Source organism: Colius striatus, chromosome 1 (assembly GCF_028858725.1).
Source record: "Colius striatus isolate bColStr4 chromosome 1, bColStr4.1.hap1, whole genome shotgun sequence".
Classification (NCBI taxonomy): Eukaryota; Metazoa; Chordata; class Aves; order Coliiformes; family Coliidae; genus Colius; species Colius striatus.
In genome coordinates, this window is record NC_084759.1 from 123,401,432 (window position 1) to 123,413,538 (window position 12,107).

Sequence of the window (12,107 nt, forward strand, 5' to 3'; positions counted from 1 at the left end):
CTGGGCTACAACAAGCTGCGGTGACTGTCAGTTGAGACTTTCCACAAGGTTCTGTGGCACATACCTAGATGGCTTGTGTTCTTATTTATCATTACAATACTAGTTCCACTATAAGTTTGAAGGCAAAAAAGGTACTGAGATGGGTTTACTCCCAAAAATGATGAAGGTCCAAGTGCCTTCAATGCCAAGGAGAGGCACGACTTGTTAGACCATGTGCACAGACATCTGTGAGGAGGAGCCCTGAACCGCACCATACTGTCTGTTGTCACAGGCATTGGCTGACTGCTGGTTGCCAGAGGGAGGGCTGATCATGTGCATCCCGTGATCCATCCCTGTGGAAAGGTATTGCCTCTCTCCAAAGGCCCCGCCAGATGGGGAAGAGCAGAGTAAAGTGCTTTGGGAGGTGGTGAGTTTCTCCGGGCTTGCTGCCAGCCTCGGGGAAGCAGGGAAATTGTATCCATAGAGGTTGTAGGGATTGTGCAGGGAGAAGGCATTGTAGGAGCTCTGCTGCATGTGGCTGCCACCAAACATGTGTGAAGAGGAGGAAGTGGAGGCAGGGTTGCCTGCTTGCATGACATACTGAAACTGGGAGCTCGGGAAGGATCCCAGCTGGCTGCTGTATGCCTCCATCTTGCTGTTGCTGGGCAAGGAGGAAGGAGTCGGCATTCCTGAGATCAAGGATGGAGTCCTCTGAGGCATGAAGGTTTCAGAGGGCTGAGAGGCAGAAGCGGTGCCACTCTGCAGCCGGTTGTAGCCACCATCACTCAGCCCTGGGTAGCTCTGCAAGGCAGCCATGTTGCTTCTGGCACAGGGGGGATAATCAGACAGGTTGAGGTTGCAAAGCTGACTCTCCCGGCAGCCAACATTGAACGTGTTGGGGGCCAGATGAAAGGCTGGAGGGGAGCAGGATGGAGAGAGAAGGTGAGAGGAAGCAGAGGGCGATGGAGTCCCCGTGCTAGAGGTGGTCGGGGAGGTACCTGTGCTGCCTCCTGCAAAACAAAACACATGGGAGTACATTCAGAGCCCGGGATCACATCTGCAAAACAGGATGGTTTTGTTAAAAAACAGCTTACATTAATAAAGAAACAAGGGTGGTAAAATGGCCGCTGGAAAAATGCAGCGTTTCTTGGCAAGGGCCCTCACTTTATTAATAGCATCCCTTGGTCTCTCCTGCTGCTTTTTTTGTTGTGACTTTGCTTTTCAACAGAGGTTTTCTTCCCTTTTGAAATAGAAGAGAGAAGCAAGAGTAATTCAAGGCAGTGGGGAAAGCTGCAAGAAAGCACCATTCTATCACCCAAGAGATCTGCCATTTCTAGATGTGTTTGTCTAGTCCTCCTCTTTTTTTTTTTTTTTTTTTTTTAGAAAAAAGTGTTTTCTTCTCTCTTCTGGTCTGCAGGAAGACCACCAATTCAGTGAGCTGTATGGCCCTGCTGCAAACATGCTTTACCATCTGCTCAGGGGGCTTGCAATGGGAAGTGGCTGAAAGCATGTCAGACCTCTGCACCATTCAACATTTTTTTCATATGGTTTAGAGTACAGCAGTATTGATTTAAGCCAGAAGTAACACTAAAATGAACACAGCTTAAAGCTATAGCCTGTTCCACAGAGTGGAGAAAGGTGATGTATCAGGATTTTCAATCATGTGCTTTAACTTTGACAAGGTTTCCACATGTTCTATCACTGGTGTTAATAAAATATTGATATATATATATATATATACATGTCAGTAGTATCAATGTAGTGTAAAATACTTTTGCCATGAACAATGGAATTGACTATTTTGCACAGTACGGATGCTCACATGTTCTGATCTGGGAAAACAATACTGTGCCATGCTACCAAGAACAGTAACATAGTGGAAGTGATACGAAGAAGCTGATGGCACATTTCCGAACTTGAGAAGAGATTATTTAGAGGCAAGATTCTGAGTTAGAGGAAGCTTCCTTGGTCTAGGAGGAGAATCGGTTTGGTGTTTAAAGGAATGTAGTTCACTGGTGTGAAACTTTTTCTTTGTTTTGGTTATTGGTTTTGCTCAAGATCCTAACTAACACTGAAGACTCTTGTAAAAAGAGCAAAGAAGTGTTGGTGAAGTGATTTGACCAGGGGATAAGTAGAATAAGAAGAACTAGGAAGACAAATGGTGAGGCAGCTTTGGTGAGAAGTAAAGGGACTGGAAAAGAGGACTTTAGAGTGGGCAGCTGAAATTTAACTAAGGCAGAGATTGCAGACTGAGGATCAAAAGTCAGGGACAGCTTTCTTCTGTGTCATCTTCTGAAAAAAACCCAAACAAAACAGTAGGATTTTGAGACCAGTCTAGGTCTGCTGCAAAATGGAGGAGGATCTGAACGTAGTACTGCTTGATAAAAAGAGAATAAGTGATGATAATGGTTGAGAGGTGGACTAAAAAGACAAGTTCTCTGTCACTATATGAATGTAAGAACGTAAGTGAGGTTATATCTGACTCTAACACATCTAGAAGGAAACAGAACAGGGCATTAGAGTGGAAAAGTAGCTTTGAGACATTAATAATATTTGTGATTTTTTTTAAAATCTTCTTTTTAAACAAGAGACAGGAAAAAAAAAAGAAGAAAAGGAAAAGCCTTGGGTAAACACTAAGTGTAACGGCTGCTGTTGAGCCAGGCAGCAGATAGAAAATGCATGTTTCTGCATTGCTAAATCAAAGCAGCCATTCCCATTACTAGCCATGGGAAGGAAGGCTTATTGCTAAGCCACTGACTCCTTCTGTCATTCGTTCAGGAGAATAAAAGAGAAGCATTGCATCAAATCTCCATTAAATTTAAAGACAAAATCTGAAGTTTCAAATGGCATTGTGGACTCTCTATATACCTTTCTTGACAACACTGAAATGCTCAGACTTGCTAGTGCATTTTAGGTCCAAGAGTTTTTCATGTGAACTTCTGAGGTACCGCTTACTTCCCCGTTTTTTTCAAGTCTCTGACAGACAATCACTGACTCATTTTGTTTGGGTAAGTTAAGACGATCCCTCCTCTACTCTTTCTCGCTGACTCTTTGTTACGTGTTCTGAGTGCTACAGCAGGGTCAGCAGAAGGGATCACCTGCCTCTACACAAGAAGATTCATTGCAAAGTCTATTTTAGTTGAAATGGCTGATAAAGGTGAGATTGAACCAAGGTAGACAGACACATATTTTCCTGTTAGCCCTGCACTAAAGAGGGTAACCCCCAAAAGAGAGGGCAGGCAGACAGCTGAGTTCATATAACATAACTTAGCTGTCAAAGTCCAAAATACAGAGGTCACATAATCACAAAACAAATGCAGCACAAAATGAGATGTATTTAAGCCATAGTAATCCTGAACTTGATTATTTATACCACATATTTCTTGAAGAAACTTCAGATGGTGATTTGGTGCTGATAGTTTCCAGAGAATGAGTAAAAATACATATGGATATATGTATGACTATTTAATGACCTGCTTGAATTAAAATATGTAGAATAAACTATTAACTGCAATGTCTTAATTTCAGTCTTCCTTTACCACATAGTTAACCTTTAAAAACTATGCAGGAGAGGAGCACAAACACCTATTATCTCAAGCATGAGGCTTTAAACATCTGCTAAGGAGTCATGATTGAGTGGTACTCATCAAGAATAAGTAAAGATCTCTGATTAGTAGTTGCAAGGGTTTCTTAATTGTTCCAAAACTGAAAATCATACATTTCAGATTACCCCCAAAGAGGGACTAAAGTGACTCTACTCTGAATGATCTTTTTTTGCAAGTTAACAGAAAAACCCTGAAGCATAACACAGCAGTTAGGAAACTAAGTAAAAAAAAGAAGGTTTGTTTCTTTTTCTGCATAACTTTCAAATGATGAGGATGTGATAGAGCTGTCAATGGGAGCAAATGCCAGACCTCATGACTCTCTTTTGAGAAGGCTACGGTGCCAATGCCAACCACTGCACAGGACATATCATGCTTCTGCTGCAACAGAGCATAACCCAGAAACCTGACGTTCCTGATCATTTGCAGAATAATCTTTATACCTTAAAGTAGAACGGGAAACAATCCAAAGCAAAGCCCATCTCAGCTCTTCAGGAGGCAAACAGCTCCCCTCTGCTCTGAGCACTATTTCTTATCCATCTTTGCTGGCAGTGCTAAGTATGGGCCAAATGCAACCTGGACTTTTGTGAAGTTATAACTTGGACTGTAGATGTTACAGAGTCAGCCAAATACCCTTAGAGATGGCAGCAAGCCCAGCAAGTATATCCACACCATACTACAGCCTCGGATACACAGATGTGTATGTCGTTTTAATGGAAGGCATGGATGCAAACCAATCTAGTTAAACTGATACACAAGGCTATGCTTAGGTCTGGTTTAAGTCAATTGAAACCACATTTAAGCAAGAACAAAATGAATGCCTCAATAACTCTCCTCTGTTTCTTTTCTCTATCCACTGTTTCCCCTGGATATAGTTGTCAACATCAACAGCATTTACCAGTAATGTCATAGTGTCTCTTACTTCCACACTTACCATGATTCCAAAGTATCCAGTCTCCAGAAGAACATTTCTGGCCCTGCATACATCAGTCCTATGTATATGCTGTTAGAAAGTCACATTTGTATAAAATAAAAAGCTCAGAACTTTGAAACATACTCCTTTGTATCTAAACCCTACCCTGCATAGCAGATGAAAACGTCTGTCCCTACAGTGTCCTGACATTATGTCCAGTGCTTCGCCAAGCACTGGTGCCATCCTGAAAGGAGCCTGTTCTCTCAGGACACAAGGGATAACTAAGTTCATCTTATCAAAGAGAGAGAAGCATTTCCAGAGAGGTATAGTGAAGAATGATCTAGTGCAAGAAAGGTCAAAACTTGCCAACTGGATTGAGGAGTAAGAAATCATTGGTAAGGAGGGAAGCTGGGAAAAAGAAGAACGAAATCATGGTGGAAGACAGGAAAATTCTGTGAAGAGGGTGTAATCTAAAGGCAATCCTTCTTCCTCACTCCAGTGTTCCCTCTTGTGACACCTTATAGACATGCTGTCTGTGCACCAGTGTGAAATACATGTCCACAAGGATTAGGGAAGAAACTACACCTTCTCACCCTGTGTACAAATAAGAACCATCAATAAAATTTCATCTCAAGTAGCTTATGACCAGTCTTTCCTTCCTGTCACCTGTGTCCTAAGTGTTTGTAACAGTGCTCTCTCTACGTTCCAAACAGACCCTTACTTTTTCCTTTACCTAGACTGAGCTTGTGTTAAGAACAATGTCAAGATAAACTGCAAGTCCAAACATACCCAGTCCATGGGTATGATGTGCCTTAAAATGATGAACTGGAGTATTCTAGAGGCATTCAGCATGCTAATGTGTCTGAAAGGCAACGGGGACCTCTTCCATGCAGGACAGCTCACGTAGAGAACTTCTAACACTTCAGTGTAGATGGAAAACACATCTGCCAGCAGCCAGTGTTAGCCAAGAGAGCTTTCTGGCAACAGGGAGATAGGGGGAGTACATCAGTGCCAAGGGAGTCTGAAGCAATTGTTCATGGAAAATTTTCTGGGTTCTCTCTAACAAATGACACCACACTAGTTAGTTGACCCACAATTTATCCCAACCTCCTTTATCTGAAAGATTCACGTAAATCAAACTGTGGACTCTACTGCAGTGTATTTTCCTTGCTAATGTTTCCAGGCATCAGTTGCTACCATCATCTGCAGTGCCTCTGTACAAGTCTCTCAGTCCTTGAAGCCCTCCTTCTTAGTGCATAGCAGGAGAGCAAGCACAAGCTGAAGCTGTAGTCAACACAAGCTCTCTGAATATGAGTGCTATTTCCTGTGCAATGGCACATTCTCATCAGATAGACAAGAGGTTTAGAGTAGTTTGGGCACCTTGATCACTGCCATTACCTGACCACATCAGCAGCCTGCAGGTCTGAGCATGATTGGGCTCAGACAGGGATAACCTGGTATTCCCTGTCTTGTTAAGAACAAATGTGGCTAAGAGTCCTCAGAGCTTGTGCCTTGACTTTCTAATAAGGATGGGAACACCAAGTATTTTATATTTCAATGTCTCAGTCAGCACAAAGTTATTATCTTTTGGGTGTGAATGTTTCTTAAACAGCTCAATCCATTTTCACCTAAAAGCTAGTTTAGTTTATCACAGCCACAGGTATGAGCTGCAGGTTCAGTACGGATGTGCTCCGCCCAGGAGGACAGTGTCTGGCCCACGGTTTCAGCCCAGCTTTCTTCTCCCACCTTCAGATATGAGCAGGACCTAGCCTAAAGGCCACATGCTTAGGAGTGATAGGTGCACAACCTCACCGATTGATTTCCCAAAGAAGCCACAGCCCCTCTTTTGATACATGCCCAACATGTTGGCATCTCCACCATGTGATAAGCATATGCCTGAGCACCTGAGGGTGCAGGAAAGAGGGGCTGTGGCTGCTAGTCATTCATCTGGCTCTCAGCTCACCTCCTGGAGCTTAACTTGAGAGAATAAGCCCTCTTGAGAGGCAGTTTATATTCACTTGGGCACAGAGCCATGCTAATGCAGCTCTCCAGCTTTCCAAATGGAGCTGGACAGGAGCTGGCATGTGTCTTGCCAGCATGGAGCACAGACAGAGGAGCCTGTCCATGTAGAGGTACTCTAAGTCATTCCTGAAAGGTCTGATTGTTGTGAGGATTCTACAGACATGTACATATGTGTAAAAGGGATTTTCCAAAGCACTGGAGAGATAATTCTTCACTTTTTTGTTGTTCGTTTGCAATGTTCTACCCTTGGACACAACAGTAAATAAATGTGCAAATTTGAACATAAAAGTGAAATCCCATTCCCATGCACAATCCCTGTGCACTCCTACATGTGTGCACCCTAAGTATGGCTTAGGAGATGTACTCCTTGTCTTCTAAGTTACTGCACTTTTGGTCAAAGAACAAAAATCAAGTACGTGCACAAAGATGGAAATCTGAGACAGTCATGAGGGAGAGTTTGTCCAGATTGCCAGGTGATCTGACTGGTAGATTGAGGCCAGAGAGTGCCACTGTAACAATGTGATCTCATGTGCTTTAAGAGCCAGGCCTAGTACAAACCTGGATTCATTTCTGCTTCAGGCAGCACATGCCTCAGTCCTGCTCAATGCCTACTTGGATCTCCAGGCATCTAAATGACGTAAAATGAGGTGTCACTCCTGCTCTCACATATCATGACAACTTTTATCTTGCAAGTATAATTGTCAGGCTGTGGTCTCTCTTCCTGTTACTGGCTTTCCAAAATTCAAGCCATCGCTACCCCTCTGAGTTCTCTCATCTTCATCACCTTGGGAAAGTAACTAGCTTTGATGTCTCTTCCTTGTCTTCTCACCAAGCAAAGACAGAACTGTCTGGTCTGTGACATGCTGGACTTTTCTTCATTCTTTCATTCTTTCCCCATTTCTAGGAATGAGTTCTTACCACTTTCATGGGAATGAGAACTATTTTTGTCTTCACGGAGTGTACTTGCCTGTTTTCACTCTAGAGCTCTTGGGCAATTATCAAATTATGAATCCACTGGTAAAATCTTTAAAAGCCCCAAATGAGACCTGAAATTTGCTGCATGCCAAGTTGCTGGGTTGGTAGGGGAAATATAAAGAGCGGTTTATAGTTCTTTGAGATACAGTTCACAGAACACAAAAAAAGAAGGTTACAGCAATAGATTTAAGGGAGAAAGTATGTACTGTATGGCACATAAGTAAAGAACAAATGGAAATTTTATTTAAGGTTAGAAAATTATATAGAAGAACTTTTTTTATGTTTGCCTCAAATTATGAGAATCACTGGAATTAATACTTAATCTAGAAGAACTCAGAATCTAACTCTTTACTTCCCTTTACCTCATGGATTTCTGCAACACAAACCGAGAAGTCAGAAAGTTAAGAGATAAAACTTGACTCTGTTAATCTCCAAGATCAAATATTTTCAAGACATAATGGTTAAAAACAACCTTTTTTCTGATATGGATAAAAAAGTACAAATCAGGACATCCGATTTCCATTCCCATCTTCTGTATTGAGAGCACTAAGAGAGGCAACATTCCCCGCCCAGTCCTCCCAGACTGTCTTTAATACAAAGGTTTCTGTTTCTTATATAAACACATAGTATTCTTGGGCCAATTCCACACTGTCTCCCGGGAAGGTCTGTTGGACCTGACTTTCTGTCTGGTGTGCAGACAGTTGTAACATGGTGTACACAACACTTTCACGAGCTGTAACATCAGCTGTTTTTCTCACTCAAGTACAGACAAAGCAAATCAACTCAGGCTTGGAGGACAATGAGCACCCCACTTTAGTGGATCTCTCCCTCACATTTAAGACCATCATCTGGTCACAGATATTGACAAGAAGGTCATGTAACAAAAGCTACCCCAGGAGATGACTCTGAATGAAAATAGTATGCAGAAAAGGACTCCTTGTGGCACAAATCCTTCAGAAAGTCACAACAGAAGCTGCTGCAACTTTACAGTTGAGTGAAATCATGGCCATTTCTTTGGTGGTGGCAGAGTAAACTGAATTGCAAATCTGTGCATTTCCACACAGGCCCTCGAAGCTCCATCACATTAAGTATTTTTTTTAAATGATAAACAGCTATAAAACCCCAGAGGCACAGTGGTTCAAACTTGCTGAACTGAAGAAAAATGTCACAGTATTGTAGCAATCTCAAAGCACATGCCACTTTCTATTCATGACAAAATAATGTGCCACTCTGAGGAAATTGTGCAAATCTTCAAAGTATCATTGCCCCACTCCATTCATTCATGTGAAATCTGATCACCAGCAATGAGATAACAGAGGTTTAGCCTTCAGTTATTAGACTTCAGGATAAACACCTCCCTGGAGCAATAGAATGCCTCAAGCTCTTCTCAAGTCATCAGGCAGCAGCATGGACTTTGACTCTCAGGCCCTCCCCATCCACCCCAGCCACCCCCCTTCGCATCTGGAAGGGCATTTTAGCTTTTCACTGTGAAAGATGAGAACTTGAAGCACCAGAAGTGCCCCTTCCCTAAAGAACTGTCTGCAGCTCAACCAAGAAGAAGCTGGAACAGTTTGTTCCCAGTTGCTTCATTTAAATGAGGCAATCTACAAGCCATTCGAACTATGCAGCAGAAACCAGCACTTGATCCCAATAACTCTGGCAACAACTGCTCTGTTTCCAATCTCCTCTTCAAGGTCAAAAGAATCAAGAAGATAATTGAGACCAAACACAGATTTCTGACCTCTGCCAATCGCCTAGACCGTTCACAATTGATTTTGAAATGGAAGCAGCATCCAGATTATTGTAGTGGCATTGCAGAGAGAACTGACTGCTGCTGTTGGGAGGCAAGTGGCCAAGCAGATGTATTTGTAGGTTGTTCAGCCTTCTTTGACATCAGCAGCGCTACTCTTCTGTCAGATGCTATTTTGGGGTTCTGAGATGTCAGATAAAGCCAAAGAGATCTTAATATTTATGTGCTCCTTTCTACTTCAAGGCGCCTCTAATGTCTTCAGATGAAGTTCTGGAGGGCTTAGTCTTCCATGCACTTGACACCAACGCACATTTGTGCATTCATAGTATTGTTTTCAGATGGATGCAATCAGGACATCTCTCTGAGCATCATTCCAAATGTGGAGAAAAGTATTATACTAAAAGAGAAGAGTATTATACTAAAAAAAAAAAAAAAAAACAAAACAAAAAGAGTAACAAGCAGGACAAGACAAACTGTGGCAAGATGAAGGTGATGCCTGACCAAAAAGGGTAAGGTTTACAGAGATGGAACCCGGAAAAGCAGCAACACTTCAGCTGAGGGTATTTGTCTCCCGGACTTAGGGTCTATCTGAATTCATCACTACTGCAAGAAAACATTGTTCCTTTTCAGCAGTAAATGGGAAGATTGAACCTTTTCTACACAGAGGAGAGGAAGCCTTTTGCATACACCCTTGTCAACACAAGACTGCAGGGTTGTGTTTCCTCTGAGAGGAAGACAGTAGGAGTTTTAATCAACCACCAGTTTTTACACACATGCTGCTCCAGAGATAGCAGCATACCTGCTGCTACCAGAGATAGCAACAGTTGTCCTACTGATAAGAAGCACATCCCTCTTTGCCTTCAGTACTCTTTTAGACAAGTTTCAAACTCTGGATACTAATCTATCCAACCATGAATGGCAACTTCACAAACTTTCTAACAGGTGGCCTCTCTACCTCAGGTCTGCAGTCCAAGATCAATGAAGATGCTCAAGCTGAAGTTGAATCTACTGAAAGCAATTGGTAGAGTCCACTTATTCAAGCAAAGAAGCCCCATTTGATACAAAACCTGCCTTTAGAACTCACCAGTCAAAGCCAAGATGTTTGACTCTTGTGGATTTGGTGTGCACATATCAAAACAGTAATTTAATGGTGAAGTAAAATTTTATACGCTGCAAACCTGCTGATATACCACATCGTGTGACTCTCATACTGGTCCTGAAATTCTGCTTAGGAGCCAATTCTTTTTGTCAGCTGCCAGAGTACCCTCGCTTTTATTTCTTGCATAAGTCAGCAGCTTTAGTAGGAAGGATCAGATACTGATCACTATTCTAGTATTGTCACAGTGCCTTTCTAGTCTCTATATCCTGGCAAAACTTACAGTCACTGATAGCAATTTGCTCATCACAATATCCTGTGGGAAACTATATCTGATAGGAGCCAGCAATGACTCTTTACTCTTGGAAAGTGACACCATACAGAGTTACTGGAACTCTTACATTCTTTTTTTCCCTTCTCCTATTTTTTATGTTCCCTCTTAAAATCAAGAAACTGAGCCACATATTTTTAATAATGAGAATCTGGATGAAGTTCAATCTAAATTTTGAAAATATATTCCAATTAAAGACTTTAATAGATTCTTGGCTTTCCCCACATCTCGTTGCCATGTGCATTCAATAATCCCAAGCCATCTTTTTCCCTAGCAATAAGTAGACTGCAGAGTGAGTGACTTAATTCTCCAGAAGGTCAACCTCTCCTGGACTGCTGTTTTCTGAGCATTTCTTGTGAAGGTTTCATCAACTATGGTGCTTGCTCTTGTAAAGCTGTGCTGACTTTTGGACTGTACGCTCCAAAAGAGAGGGTTTGTTCTCAGGCCAGAGGGTTTCACTGACAGAAATGGCATGTTCTTCTCCTTGGGATAAAAATATGGTGACCATTCAGGTGACAGACCTGCAGAGACTTACTGATGTGGTTTACTTCAATGGCAAAATGTACAATTAAAGTTCATGGACTGCTAGAGTCAGACACATCAGGCATCTGTGTGACTGGTTGTGGTATCAGGCTCTCCAGTTTTTGTGGCAGCTGAAATCTATCATTGTGTAGATCAGAAAGTTATTTAATCCCTGTATGAAACAGCTGCATCCAGTGCACTGAGTATCAATTCGGTGTGTCACTGTGGCCCTTGCTGAACATAGAGCTTAGGCCAAAAAAAATGAGCAAAGCGCTAGGATGGATGTTGAACAGCAGAAAGGAAAAATGTGGAAAAAAATTATAATACCTTTAGATAATTGTATCATGTGGATGCATCTGGAATATCCTCTGCAGGGTTGTTTTTAAAAAAACAATTAAGGACCTGGAAAATTTCCCACTTGAAGAGAAATGAAATGACTGGTGCTGTTCCCTCTGAGAAGCACAGAAGAGGGACGTAAAAATATGTAAAACAATTAAATATACAAAGAAGAGGGATGAGGGGGAACTTTTCTTCCCCTAATCTCTTAATATCTCACAAAAAGGGACGAACGTTCAGTTAAAGCAGAGAAATCACAGCCACTTGAACAAAGTGTGTTCCACACAGTTGTGTCATAAAGACACGGAGATTGCAGTCACAAGAGTCTATCAAGGATGAGTGACACAAAGCTACATATTCCCTTTGCAAGACAGTATAGGCCATGAAAGTTCTATACTTGATCTTTTTCATTAACTCTGCATACTGAGCTTTCATTCTTAGGCATCCTTCTACTTTTTGTTTTCCTCTGCACTCTCTTCAATCTCTTTCCACTCTTTAAAAATACATACACAGTAGCAGATCATATTGTAATGTCAGTTTGCAGCTAGGAAATTCTCTGCCCACTATTCTTTTTTTTTCTA

General features: G+C 41.9%; 1 protein-coding gene across 1 annotated transcript in view; it reads right to left on the reverse strand.

Moving 5' to 3' along the window:
- Positions 1-204: 204 nt before the first annotated feature.
- Positions 205-12,107, reverse strand: part of TBX15 (T-box transcription factor 15) — a 95,101-nt gene continuing 83,198 nt past the window's right edge. Inside the window, exon 8 of the mRNA XM_061988753.1 lies at positions 205-989. Within this exon, the coding sequence (XP_061844737.1) occupies positions 205-989 (785 nt within the window). The remainder of the gene's footprint in view (positions 990-12,107) is intronic.